The sequence below is a fragment of the Parus major genome, chromosome 8 (assembly GCF_001522545.3).
Source record: "Parus major isolate Abel chromosome 8, Parus_major1.1, whole genome shotgun sequence".
NCBI lineage: Eukaryota > Metazoa > Chordata > Aves > Passeriformes > Paridae > Parus > Parus major.
The window spans coordinates 6,893,412-6,907,155 of record NC_031777.1 but is presented as its reverse complement, the minus strand read 5'-3'; the positions used below and the strand labels follow the sequence as shown (position 1 = coordinate 6,907,155).

The following is a 13,744-nucleotide window of genomic DNA, read 5'->3' as shown; positions in this document are numbered from 1 at the left end:
GCATCATGGTGTTCATTTGGCATAAGTCACCAAAAGGGGTTTTCTCCCTTGCTTACATTAATGAAACAGTCACTTCAGAGTTTTTACACATCCATCACTTTTCACTAGCAGCCCTCAGCAAAATTTAGATTATTATGTTGTTTCAGACTGGTTTTGGAGTGGTTAATTCTGCCACAGCCACATCCTCAAGGACTGATGAACTTGTGAGCCACTGAGGTCTGCCTGCAGAAACAGCTTTTTTTGGCTGTTGTTAATGAAAGTAAAACATCTTCAGAAGGACTTGTGTTGCAGAAACAGACACAAAAGACAGAGGTTTTTCAGTGAAATAAAACTGTTCCGCTGCAGTGTCTGATGAGCACAGCTGGTTATTTATTTCTCCCTTTGCTCACACTTCTGCTTACTCTAAAAGGTAAAACATCTCTGTTAATCATGTTGGTGCAGTGCCTTTTTCTCAAGGGTGCTGCCATAGCCACAGGTTGCAGTGGGACATTTACTCTGTGGAGGGTGGTGGGCAGCTGCTCATTCCAGATCAGATCATCCAGATTGCATGTGTTTAGAAAATCAGGGCCTCGGGAAATACATTTTTGGTAGTCTCATGGCATATGGTTTTCAAAGGTCATCTTGAAGCATAGTGGCAGATGACAAGGTGAGAGTAATCTGAGTCAATAAGCAGAGATGACTGAGGAGCAAGCTGTCATGGCCTTGTTTGCACAAGTGGAGTGAGAGGTGGGGCGGCAACAGTGAGAAAAAAGGGATAACATGGAGGAGACATAAGGGAAAAGCTTCCTGATGGGGAGGGCTGGTTTTCCAAGAGAAAAATCAGCCAAGTATGTGGTCTGTGTGAGATCTAAGGGAACTGCTGTTAATGGACCATGCTGCTGGAGCTAACCTTCCTGAGTAGAGGAGTGTCAGCAGGTAGGAAGGACACAGCAGAGGTGTTGTGGATGAGTGATGTACTTAAGAGCGGAAAGGATTGTGTCTCCTTAAAGGTATGAGTAGATCCTAAAAACTGCTGAATTGATGGGAACACCATAAATAATTTTATCTCACTTAAAAAAAAAGTAATGAAAACCAGATAAAACAATCTCAGATGCCAAAACCCACCACTACACTGTTGCATTTGGGAAACTGTGCTCTTTGTTGTGAGCTGCATTAAGATACAGCAAGTGAAATTAAAAGGAAAACTGTTTATAAAAGTGAGTTGGCCCAATCAGCAGAGGCAGGTACATTTGGCAAAGGGAGGTGCAGATATGTGGTGAGTGTGGGCTGGCTGTGCATATGAGATCACCAGGAACCACAGAGGAAAGCCCTGTGAGTCAGCTCCAGGTGTCTGGAGTGTCTGGAGGCTGTTGGGCAGTGTAAGAGGCTCAAAGGAGCTCAGTGTTAATCATTCTGATCTGTCAGGCCTGAAGTGACTAGCATGTCATGCCTTGGATTGAGTTTGAATCCCTAATGGAGAAGGGGACCTAAAAGGTAACTTGTGTCTCTGGGGATTAACTTGTTAGGTGTTTTTATTCTATTTAAAGGTGCTCCTGGATCACCTGCCATCACTTATGACATTAGGAGTCTCAGGGAAGCTGCTGTGAAACAGTATGAGGGACCATCCTTCACTGTGCCCTTCTGATGGACTGCTTCCACAAGGCAGGTGGATATGCTGGGGTCCTTCTTGTCCTGAAGTGTGCGGGATGTGAAGAACCCCTGTCTCCAGATTTCTCTATTCCCTGTAGAAGTGGTCATGTCCTCCTGCAAGGCAAAAGCAAGGAGTGAGGTGGAACTGGCCTTCATGACACTTCTCAGCTACCCTTGAGAAAAAAGTGTTAATGAACCTGGGGCTGTGAAGCCTGGCTCTGTCAGCAGCCTCAAACATTTCTCTCTATCTTCACTCCTCGTCCTTCTGGCATAAAAATGATACAGTAGGTGAGGCCAAGGATCCATCTAAACTCATTTTATATCTCAGGAGCAAAAGCAGACAAACATGTATGATGATTTCCACCTCCACCTAATTTCTATGTCTGGGGATTTCCTGAACTTGATTATTATCTGGTGAATCCCAATCAATCTGCTTTCTGGGCATTTATTCAAGCTGACCTTGGGTCTTTGCATCCCCAGTCCTGCTAGTCACCTGAAGTGAGGCCTGCTTTTGCAGGTTGGCTGGCTGGATCTGGCTTGCAAGCAGGCAGCCCCCATCCATCCTCCCCAGGCTTCCCGTGAGCTCACCCTGTTTCATTTTCTTCCCTGCAAGCCTCCGGCGTGTCCGAACAGCCCGGCTCTCCCCAGCCGGCACCACTGCCCTGCCTGTGGAGGCAGCGGCGGCCGGCGAGATGGAGCTGGGCGAGCGGGACGGGCAGGAGGGGTGTGTTCAGGTGCTGCTGCTATATTTTATTTCCCTAAGAGGGTGCATGCAGGAGGTCCTTGGGACGCTGATGCCTCTCAGACAGTGCCTGTCTCCCGATGGGGCAAGCGCCTGTCTGTGCTCCCTGGGCTGGGCTCTTGCTGTGAGTCAGCCCACGGCACACGCGCTCTTCCTGTTGGGAGTGACTCAGGCAGAGCAGCCGATAAAAAACGCACAAAAAAAAAGGCACCAGGCAGCCGGTGTGTAGCCCCACCGGAACGGGTGCCTGGTGCTCCCCGGCACAAGAAATGGCCGAGTGCTGGCTCCTGACCGTCGCCTATCTCGCCGCGTTCCTCCTGCCCGCAGCCCTGAGCACACGCAGCGGAGAAGGTGAGGCTTCGAGTAGGGCGGCTGTTCCTGCTCTGATCCCGCCTGCAGATTGGCTCGCAGCTTTCTCTCCGTGCTGGAGAGTGTCGGTAACTGGAAGGTGGCTTGGGTGCGCGGCATCCTGCTAGGGCACTCTTCCCCTCCTGCCTTCGGGATTCATACTGGATTTGTAGGTGCTTCTTAGTTTTCTTCCGAGGTTAAATATCCCGTGAGCAGTTGGTCTTAGTTTTGTCACTGGTATCCCCTTTCAATAACTTATTTATATGCAATTAATTGCCTTATTGCTATTGGTATAGAGCTTTGCTCTTATGGTGGGATGCAGGTGACAAGCGTCACCCAGGCAGTGGCTGATCTGCTCATCACTGCTGGGTGATGGTGAAGGCAAAACCTTCCCCGAGCCTGAAGAAGACCTGGAAGCATCCAGGATCCAGTTTGCTGTAATACCATGGCGTTGTTTGGATTTTGTGCAAGTCTGTGGGGCTCACAAGGTGCCCAGCCCTGCCATATCGTATGGGAGACAGGAATCTTCTGCGGTCCACAGCTTTAAAAATCCAGCAGGATCCTCTTCACATGCAAATCTCACATTGTGGTGTCTGTCATGGAGGGAGATGTAAATATGTTCAGCCCAGTGGTAATTCAGCTATCCGAATTTCACTTTTATTGGCCTATAGTCTGGAGCTAGGTATGTTTGGCCAAAATCAGGTTTTTGCATGTATTCTGTAAATACTGAGTGATTAAAATTTTTTTTGGTCTCCAGTACTGATGTTCTGAAATAAGCTTGCTGGGCTTGAAGTTGAATTTTATCCATTTTAAATTTGGTGCAATGGGAAATAAGTGTTGAATAATGTTTTTGTTTGTATTTTTTCAAAAGAAAAAAAATACATCTTTTTTCCTTTACATGCTACTTGGGTTAATTATTACATCAGCCTTAATTACATTCAAGTTTTAAAATACTGGTATAGATTCTTCCTCTGCTCCTTCCTGGCAGTGTGTGAGAAACTGCTTTCCCAGGGACTCTTGAACCCTTTTCGTGTGTATGTAAAGCTGATGGTTGATTACAGCTGTGTTTTCATGCTGCAGCAGACTTTGAGTGGGTAACTTAGCCCGCTGATGGAGCCCTGGAAGCCCCAGGCACATCTTCCTGCAATGAGAAACTATGAAGCTGGGCAATGGGGACACCCAGCCTTGGAGCAGCAGATGGGACAGCCTTGTTGGTCACTGTCCCAAGAGCTCAGAGCAGGAAATGGCTTGTATTGACGTGGAGCCTTCATTGCATGCAAAGCTCTGTTCTGATGGAAGGAGGAATCTTTGCAGATTAGCTTATGTATATCTGACAGAGCTGTCAGATCCTCACAGACCCAGGGCCACCCTCATTGTCTGTTTTTGTGAATTTAAAGAGACAGTCTCTCCTCCAAGCCCTTCTGATGTGAGAATTCATCTCAGCACAGCCATCAAGCATTTTTCATGCTTTATTCTGCGTGTGGGAGCTGGGGGAATGATATCTTGCTGGATGCGTGCCATGGATCTCCTGCATCTTGATGTAGCACGGAAGAAACCCAGCTGCAAAGCTTCTCCTCAGTGGAACCTGCTCTTTTTCATGGATGATCTCACAGCAGAGCCTCAGGGCACCTGGATACAGAAGTGATCCTGTCTTCAGTTGGTCCTCATCCTCCAGCAGCTCCTTCCTGTTCCACCTCATTATCAATTCCAGTGTCTTGCTCTTGGTAAGGATTAGTCTACCTGAGCTCCTGGTTTTCTGGGAGATGAGTAGGAGCAGACACACCAGTGCAGTGGCAGCCCCAACCTGCCACAGCATCTTAAATGGCTTTGAATCAGCAAGACAGGAATTTGTTCCAGGGCTGGAGAGCTGTTTCCTAAGATGCTGCACCAGTAGAGCAACACTCAAAAAAGGGTTTTCATTCCCTGAGGGAATGGTGCTTATGCCTGTAATTTAGCAACACAGTAAATCCTCTGGATTGCTTAGATGTAGGGTGATGCATGGGTGGAGTTCAACCCAAAGATCCTCAAAGCTGGAGTGTAGAGGGATGGGGAATGGGATCAATCCAAGTGAAATCTTTTTACTTTGAAGGTGAGCACAAGTACTTGAAGAAAGTCTCATGCTGCTGCTCTCCATTGATCCTTTGTGTTGTCCATGCCCTTTGGTCACTGGTGATTCTCTCTGAGGCTGGAGTTGCTTTCCCAGACCCTAGAGGCAGGAATTCTGTTCCCACAGGTCCCCTCCCAGCAGGCTAGGGTGGCAGATCTCCTGAGCTTGGTCTCCTGACAGCCAAAATGCAAGGCTGTGCCTGCCAAAGTTGGAAAAATATCTCTCCCTGTTTGCTGGTGCATGAGGTCATCTCTCCTCTTGGCAGAGGCTCTACTGAGTGACTCCCTCTGGAATGTGGTTGCTGATGGGTGTGTGAGAGGGCGGTGCCCAGGTGTGAGCACTGAAAGCAGGAGGTTTTGCCTGGTCTCAGGAATCACATATGCAGAGGACAGGGACGTTGTACCCTGGGGCTGAGCTGTGCCAGAAGAGAGCTGGGAAGGAGGAGGCTCAGTGTGTATGAGTACAAGGCACTATCTGCATCCATGCAACAGGTTTCTGCCAATTTTTGGACTTCCTGCACCTCCTGTGCTCTCAGATACGATCTGGGCAGCGGTTGGGTAGCTGGGCATGGCCTTTCTTATCCCCAGGAGGCCAGCAGAGAGTAGAGCTACCTAGAGGGAGGTCAAGGCTCCCATGACAGCATCAGGGTGTTTTGGAGCAATTCCTCGGCAGGTTCTGTGCCTGAGAACCTGGCTTTTTCCCTTGGGATGTTTCTTTCTCCTGCCTGTCTTTGCCAACTATTCTATCAGCTGTGCCTGCTCTCCTCAGTGATTCTGAGGAGCCTGTCTGGAGTAAAGGTCCTCAGGATTAAATGCTCCAGTAGTGGCCACTGAGGGATTGCCAAGTAGGTGAGAGGTGGCTTCAAGAGAGCAGCCGGACAAAGCAGTGGAGTGCTGGAGTGGGCACATCTGGTGAGATGCCTGAGTCTGATGTCCAGAGGGATCATTTATCTTGGGTACAGAGGAATGCAGAATCTCATGCCTATTCTTCCTGCCATCCCTCATGCAGCAGTGTGGGCAGCTGTAGCTTTTCTTCACAATGAGGGAGGGTGGGGTGAGGTGACCTGTCCAATCCTACCCAAACCTTTTTTGTTAATCTCTCTCTTGGCTGGCACACTTCTGCCAAACTCCTTGAATCACAGACCACTCCTCATCACCCTGCACTGCAGACCTGGGTGGAGGGACCTGGTTGAGCTTTTCCTACTCAACTTATTCCTGGCTGGGTGAAACAAAGGATAACCTCAGGAAACTTTCCCTTTTCCCCAAAGTCTTCAGTTAGGTTACGCATGCTTTTCTCAGGACAAGACCAGGGTTTTTTTTTAAACTATCTCTACTTATTCAATGTCCTGGTTGTGTTGCAAGACTTGTGAAAGAATGGAGAACAGCCCTGGCAATGCTGTTGTGTGGATTGTGGCTGCTTGGCTTGGGTTTGTCCCTCCTCAGCAGCGAAATGGGGCATTCCTCCCCAGTGTGGGGATGCAGAGCACGGTGTGGGCACCAGTGGCACTGGGGTGGCTGATGGACACAGACATGGGGACAAACACAGAGATGTGGGGAAGCAGCTCACTGTTAGCAGAGCAGGAAGGGGAGGTTTGTATCACCCTGAAAATTAAGCCTTCTGATAATGTTTCCATAGTTCCCATGAAAGTCCTGTAAACATAAGTTGTTTACACATTCCTTCTAAGAAACATCTTTTGATGGACGTTTCATATGACCAGTGTGATTGGGAAGGTGGTAACTTAATTATCCAATCCCTGGTCATCGTTGAGAATCTATAAATACTGGAGTCAGAAAATAAAGTCACAGGTTTTTGTTCTAACACTGAGGGTAGTAGTGTGAATCATTTTGTATCCTTTAGCGACAGATTTGCACCACCCACACCCTGTTCCTTTCCCCTCAGGGTAGGATTGCTGCTGGTGCCTTCATCTCTAGGCATCATCTGAGGTGTCTCTCTGCTCTCCTCTTCCCAGATTGTGACTGCAATGGGATGTCCAGGCAGTGCATCTTTGACTGGCAGCTCCTGAGAGAGACAGGGAATGGGTACCGTTGCCTCAGCTGCCTGGGCAACACAGAGGGTACCCACTGCGAGCGCTGCAAGGATGGCTTCTTCCGACGGTGGGGAGAGCAATGTTGCCTGCCCTGCCTCTGCCACACCTGGGGTATGTCCACAGCTGCTGTGTGGGGCAAGAAGGCTTAAGGCACCTGCTGAGCACCTGGGCAGGTCGCGCTCTGAGCCCCTACATACCAGACCACAGATTTTAAGACTCGCCTTTGAAATAAGCACAAACTCACAGAATTATTTGGGTTGGAATGTACCCATCCCAAATTCTCCCTCCTGTCTTTCTGCAGGTTCCCTCAGCCCACAGTGTGATAGCGATGGCCGGTGCAGCTGCAAACCTGGAGTGATGGGGGACAAATGTGACCGGTGTCAGCTGGGCTTCGAGTCCCTGTCTGAGGAAGGGTGCTGGAGGAGCAGGCAGTGAGTGCTGGCCACCATCAGTGGCATGTGGCCAACAGGAGGGCCAGCCTCCAGAGCTCTCCTGGGGCCTATGCTGGCTGAAAACACCCCCTGCAAAGGCAGAGTTGGTTTCATGGCATCTCATGGACAACCTTAAGCCAACCATGCTGGCAAGAGTGGGCTTGAGTGGTTGGAGGTTGGACCTCCATGCTAACTTGCAGGGCTTGGTGTCCTGCAACACCATCAAAATCTGAACTTAGCCACTCTCTGAGATGATGGTTTCATTACGCAGATAATGCCCAAAAAGCAACATGTAAAACAAAACCTGCCCATTTGTGGGGCTGCCTCATGTTGGTGCCACTCACAAGGAGATGCACATGCAAAAATCAACCACTTCATGAAGCCCTGTTTAAACACCCTTAAAAAAGTTTCTGATCTGACTTTCTCAGCTGTGTCTTCTTCTTCCTCACCTCATCCTGCTCCTTTGAGACTGCTGGCAGGCAAAGGGTGTTAGCAAAAGACAGCTGCCTGCAGTCCTGATGCTGGGCCTGGCCTCCTGCCTAAGCGTCCCTGGGATGCTGCTTGGTGGAGCTCAGCCAAGGTATATAAAATTCATCCAGGGTTTATTAAGCTCAGTGGAGCTTCACTTTGCACTTGTGAGTCAGATGCTCTCGGATGCCCTGGAGCAGTAGCAATGAGCACTGGCTCAACATGGCACCCACAATGCTGCAGATTTTGGAAAAAGCTGGCTATGCAGTTTATTTCCCCACTTCTTGCATGGTAATGGTAGCTGGGAGGGTTATCCACTGTCTTGCATAGAAGTGGGAAGCACTGAGCTCCCAGGCCAAGCTGGAAATCCAGGTAGAGGTTCCTGCTGTCCCTTTGCAGGAGTCTGCAGTGTGAGTGTGACCCAGCAGGCAGCATGGGAGCCTGTCAATCTGGCCTCTGTGTCTGCAAGGAGACCACCACTGGAGAGCGGTGCCAGAGGTGAGTATCAGAAGGATATGCTGGACACAGCTTGGCACAGCCTTCTTCTCTCTGCAGTTGGTTCCTTGGAAGTTCATCAAGTCTTAGAATGGTTTTGGTTGGAAAGGATGTTAGAGCTCATCTCATTCCACTCCCTGCCATGGGCAGGTATCAGCGATGAAGAGAGACGGGGACAACTAACTCAGTGATCAGAATCCGAACTTACTGTGGGCTACGTAAGCTTATATACCATTCTAGGAAAGTTAGTAATTTTTTACTACAACGACTGGGTTAAACATCATACAAACATACTAGCATACATGCATATTTCAACATTGATTCAATCTTCTCCTTGTCGCCAGCCTTGATTCAATCTTCTAGCAATCTTCAAAGCTCTGTTTGTTCCTGCCAAGGCATTCTGACTATAGATCTCTTATGCTAGTCAAGTCCAAGGTACTTTCTGATTTCACCACAGGCAGGGTCCAAGCCCCATCTAACTTGGCCTTGGACACTTCCAGGGATGTGGCAGCTACAGCTTCTCTGGGCAACCTGGGCCAGTCCCTCACCACCCTCTCAAGACAGTTTCCTTCCAGTTTTCAATCTAGCCCTGCCCTCTGTCAGGTTGAAGACATTGCACACACCCATCTTGCTATTTCACCCAGTGATGACCTTGAACCCCATTGATGGGCTGTATTGCATCAGAGGGATGGTTGTGTGGGCCGGTAAAAGGAGAAAACTACATGAACATTGTCACCTTCTTGCATTTTCCCAGGTGCAAGCAACACTTCTATAACCTGGATGCCAGAAATCCTGCAGGATGCTCCCCCTGCTTCTGCTATGGGCACTCAGTCACTTGTATCAGTGCGGACAACCACAGTGTCCACAACATCACCTCTACCTTCCAGCAAGGTGAAGCCCAAGCAGGACATTCCCATGGCTCCTGGGCATGTTTACCATCCCTTCTCTTCAGTGGGCTGGAGGAACCACATGGTTACTGGAATCCTAGAAACACCTTCCCTGTCCATGCTGACTGCTCCTTGTTTGTGCTCCAGGTACTGAGGGCTGGCGAGGTGTTCATGAAAGTGGCTCCCCAGCCCAGCTCCAGTGGTCCCCACGCCACCAGGATGCCTTCATAGCAGCAAGGAGATCAGAGCCAATATACTTTGTGGCACCTGGTAGGTGTAGGATCAGTGGCTGGCAAAGTGAACCCTTTGCTTGGTCTGATCCCATGAACTGACCCTTTAGGAAGAAAGAAAGATTTTAAGCCTTTTATTTTCCCTTTGCAGCAAAATTCCTTGGGAACCAGCAGCTGAGCTATGGCCAGATGCTCTCCTTTGATTACCGCCTGGACCGAGGGGGACACCAGCCATCTCCATATGATGTGGTCCTAGAAGGACATGGCCTGAGAGTCACTGCTCCCTTCTTGCCCCAGGGAAAGGTCCTGCCCTGTGGCATCAGCCAGATGTACACATTCAGGTAAGCTGGGGGCAGGGGGAGCAAGAATGGTTGTGGTTTAAAAGAGGTCCTGTGTTCAGCTATGGTCCCTTGGAGGTGGCAAATGGCTGCCTGGTTTGGGCTAGATGCATCTCAGGTGCTTCTGTCCTGGATAAGAAAGTTCCTTTGCGAGAGGGGCAGCAGAAAATGTGGCTTGAGGTTGGGTTGGGTTCTCAGCTCTGGATCAGTTGCATGCATGGAAGTCGTTGCCCAAAGGCTTGAGCTCCCAGGAGGGAGATGGGTGAGGGCTGTTGTGTTTTTTGGAGGAGGCATCTCATTTTTTTGAAATCAGTTCCACTTCCCCCCTCTCCCATGGCAGGCTGGACGAGCATCCAAGCAGCAAGTGGAGCCCAAGACTGAATCACTTTGAATTTCGCAGGCTGCTGGGAAATCTGACAGCCCTCTGGATCCGAGCCACCTTTGGGGAATACAGTAAGTGCAGAGAGAGCTTGCAAGGTCGGCTTCTCCTAGTTGTTGGAGACAAGTCTCTGGATGGATACACCTTTGCTAAAATTTATTAAAAGATAAAAATAGTAAGTGCTCCAAGGGGGCAAAATTAAATAGCAAAGAGATTGAGCAGGATAGTGACTGCTTTGGCTGCCCATGGGCATTGCAATAGAATGTGCGACCTGTGCAGGTCCCGGCTGTGGGAGTCGTTCAGGCGGAGCTGCTGCTCCCCGCGGGTGACTGGCTGTACTTCCCTCCAGGCACCGGCTACATCGATAATGTCACCCTGGTGTCAGCACGGCCCGTTCCCGGCGCCCCCGCCCCGTGGGTGGAGCGCTGCCAGTGCCCGGCGGCGTACCGGGGGCAGTTCTGCGAGAGCTGTGCCCCTGGCTACCGCAGAAACGCCCCCGGACAGGGGCCCTTCAGCATCTGCGTGCCCTGCAATTGCCATGGGGGAGGAATTTGTGATCCTGACACCGGTAAGAGAAGCGATCGCGACACCCTGCTTGTAGGCTGTATGGGAATTCAGGGAAGCTGCCTGTCTCCCGAGAATACAGCTGTGGGGAGTCGAGATCACTGACTTCACAGAAATTTCTTCACGGAAGGGGTCATTAGATATTGTAAGGGGCTGCCCAGGGAGGTGGTGGAATCATCATCCCTGGAGGTGTCCAGGGAAGGAGTGGACATGTCACTTTGTGCTCCGGGTTGGTTTAAAAGGTGGGGATCTGCTACAGGTTGGATTAATGATTCTGTGATTCTCTTTCTCATCTGTGATTCTGAGATTCTGTCTGTGATCATGATTCTGTGTCTTGGGTTTGAAATGTGGGGACCATCCAAGACAAAACTACCCAGAGCCTAGAAGCACTGTAGGAACTCTTTGGAACAAATTGGATGCATGTTGGAGAGAAAAATCCTCTGCTACCCAGATAGCAATATTTCTTCACTTCTGACTTCTTATTTGAAAGTTAAGCATGGCAATGCCTCAGGTTGGACAGAGCTTGAGCAACCTGGTTTAGTTGAAGAAGTCCTTCCAATGCTAACCATTTCATGATTTTATGTAGTGCATGATGTGGGTATGATGAGGATCTGAAGAGATCTTGTAGAGGTTGCTGGACCATGGGTGCTTGTGTTGCTGTGGCTGGAGTGGTGGAGGATATCCCACCAGGAATGTGGGTAAATTCCCTAAGCCCTTTCCTTGCTCCTCCAGGTGAATGCTACTCAGGAGATGAAAACGTGGGCAATGGTGTCAGCTGCCCCTTTGGCTCCTACCGAGATGCCCAGCAGCCATACAGCTGCAGGACCTGCCCCTGCAGGCTGGGCCAGGGCTGCTCCATGGGGCCAGGCAGCGAGGAGGTTGTCTGTGATGACTGCCCTCTTGGAGCTGCCGGTAATGCCCTTCTTGTTTCTGCTCTGCCTTTTTCCACAGCCATACTTGGAGCTGGATAGTTCAACACCATAGTCTCAGCCCAGCTTACCTGTAACCCTTCCACTCTTGCCTGCAGTGGGGTGTTTGAGCCCCAAGGGTTGGGTAAACATACCTTGTCATGCTCTGGGAAAAGTTCTCATCTAAATGTAACATGGATGGAGAAAGGATGGGTAGGAGAGGGAGGGGAACAAAAAACAAGGAAAGAAACAAATAGGAAACAACTTATAGAAGGTCATTTGTGGCACCCAGCTTTTGGGAGCGTGTGTGGGCCATTGGCCGTGGTGATGATGACAGCAGACCAGCTGTTATGCCAACCCTGATGGGGCTGAACACTCCCATTTCTGTGGGGCACAAGCAGCGAGTCAGCCTCTGCCTCCCAGGCACAAGCATTAACTTCTGCTCATCTCTCCTTTCCCAGGTGCCAATTGTGAGTACTGTGCCGATGGCTATTTTGGAGATCCAGCAGCTTCCCAGCCCTGCCAGCTGTGCCAGTGCAATGGCAATGTGGAGCCCAATGCTGTGGGCAACTGCAACCGCCAGACTGGCGAGTGCCTCAAGTGCCTCTACAACACCACTGGCTTCTACTGCGACCGATGCAAGGATGGCTTCTTTGGGAACCCCCTAGCCCCTGACCCTGCTCACAAATGCAGAGGTGAGATCCAGGTGTTGTCTGAGCTGGGGATGAGTAAGAAAACTGATGACTGACTATGGAGTGGTTTGATGGGAAGGAGGATGCTGGAAAGTGGGAATGGTGAGCAGGAACCAAAGCACAGGGCTAAATGGTAGGAGGAAAGCAGGGAGAGATGTACTGTGGCTTGAGGTGGGGCCAGGCCCCCCTGAATCTGTATCACTGTGACCTGCAGCCTGTTCCTGTGACTCAGTTGGTGCTGAGCCCATGAAGTGCAGGAGTGACGGGAGCTGCCTCTGCAAACCTGGCTTTGAGGGTCCCCGCTGTGAAGAGAGTGAGTGCCCAGATTGCTATGGCCAGGTGAAAGTGCAGGTGAGCATCTGTGCCAGCCCCAGGGCCCCTAATTTTCTCAGGGCAGTGATTTTCTCACCCTCAGTGTCTTCTCCTGTCTTCCTCAAGCATCTACTCCTGGTGCAAGTGAAATGTGAATTCAAACCTTAGCTTTGTATCTGATTCAACTGATCCTTTGTGCCACATCTTAAAATGAGCCTTCAATTTGGTCTCTGCTCTTGGTCTTGACTGTGGTCCTGGTTCCCACCCCTGCAGATTTAGTGTCCTGCTGGCTGATGGCCTGGTCTGTGGTTGCAGGTGGAGCTGTATCTGCAGCAGCTGGTGGAGCTGGAGCTGCTTTTGTCAGAGGTGCAAGCTGGCAGTGGGATCGAGAGTCAAGAGCTGGAGGGGAGGATGCTGGTAGCTGAGGAGATGCTGCAGACCATCCTTAGGGAAACCCTGAGCCTGCAAGGTACCACCTTCCCACTGCCTGTGGATGTGGCCAAGTGGGCTGCATCAGAGAGGGGATACCTGCCTGGGCCTTTTTGCATAGCAACGAGTTTCTCTTCAGCCTTTCTCTTTCCTTCTCGCCAGCCTCTGGCAGGTCTATGGAAGGGCGTGTGGCCCAGATGAAGGGGCAAGGGTCCAGCTCCCAGAGTCGCTTGGATGAGATCAAGGCAGCCATGGAGACACTGAGGTCTTTGGGGAACCTGTATGAGAGGCAGGTGCAGGAGACCCATCAGCTGCTGGAGAGAGCCAGGCTGGACCTGGAACACAGTGGTGCTACTCTCCGTTGGGTGGTAAGAGCATCCCGTGTGACATGCTCCTAGTCTAGCTCAGGACTGCAAAAAAAATCAACAGGCAAAGCAAGGATTTAAAGAATTACAGATGTTGTTTTGTGAATGAATGTTGGTGTTCTGGTTGTCCTTTCTTTGGAGTCAGGACCTTGAGAGGAGCTGGTAGGGATCTTTGGGGGTTGTGGAGGTTTAATATGCTGTAGTTGCCTCTTTCACCGCCAAACTGGATGGAGAGCAGGGAAGAGCACTCACACCTCTCTTCCTTCCTCCTTCCTCAGACCATTCCTGTTTCAAGCTTTCCTGGGGGTTTGAATCAGTTCTTGCTGCTGGCACAGGAGGCTCTGAGACTGGCCGACAGGTGAGGTGCTGCCAC

At 50.3% G+C, this 13,744-nt stretch overlaps 1 protein-coding gene across 1 annotated transcript in view; it reads left to right on the top strand.

The window, feature by feature from the left end:
• Nucleotides 1-2,544: 2,544 nt before the first annotated feature.
• Nucleotides 2,545-13,744, top strand: part of LAMC2 (laminin subunit gamma 2) — a 16,845-nt gene continuing 5,645 nt past the window's right edge. Inside the window, exons 1-15 of the mRNA XM_015635669.1 lie at nt 2,545-2,722; nt 6,796-6,984; nt 7,175-7,304; nt 8,172-8,270; nt 9,022-9,158; nt 9,302-9,424; nt 9,536-9,725; nt 10,063-10,175; nt 10,451-10,669; nt 11,398-11,577; nt 12,035-12,268; nt 12,480-12,616; nt 12,893-13,046; nt 13,169-13,374; nt 13,650-13,729. Of these exons, the coding sequence (XP_015491155.1) occupies nt 2,641-2,722; nt 6,796-6,984; nt 7,175-7,304; nt 8,172-8,270; nt 9,022-9,158; nt 9,302-9,424; nt 9,536-9,725; nt 10,063-10,175; nt 10,451-10,669; nt 11,398-11,577; nt 12,035-12,268; nt 12,480-12,616; nt 12,893-13,046; nt 13,169-13,374; nt 13,650-13,729 (2,273 nt within the window). The 5' untranslated portion in view covers nt 2,545-2,640. The remainder of the gene's footprint in view (nt 2,723-6,795; nt 6,985-7,174; nt 7,305-8,171; nt 8,271-9,021; nt 9,159-9,301; nt 9,425-9,535; nt 9,726-10,062; nt 10,176-10,450; nt 10,670-11,397; nt 11,578-12,034; nt 12,269-12,479; nt 12,617-12,892; nt 13,047-13,168; nt 13,375-13,649; nt 13,730-13,744) is intronic.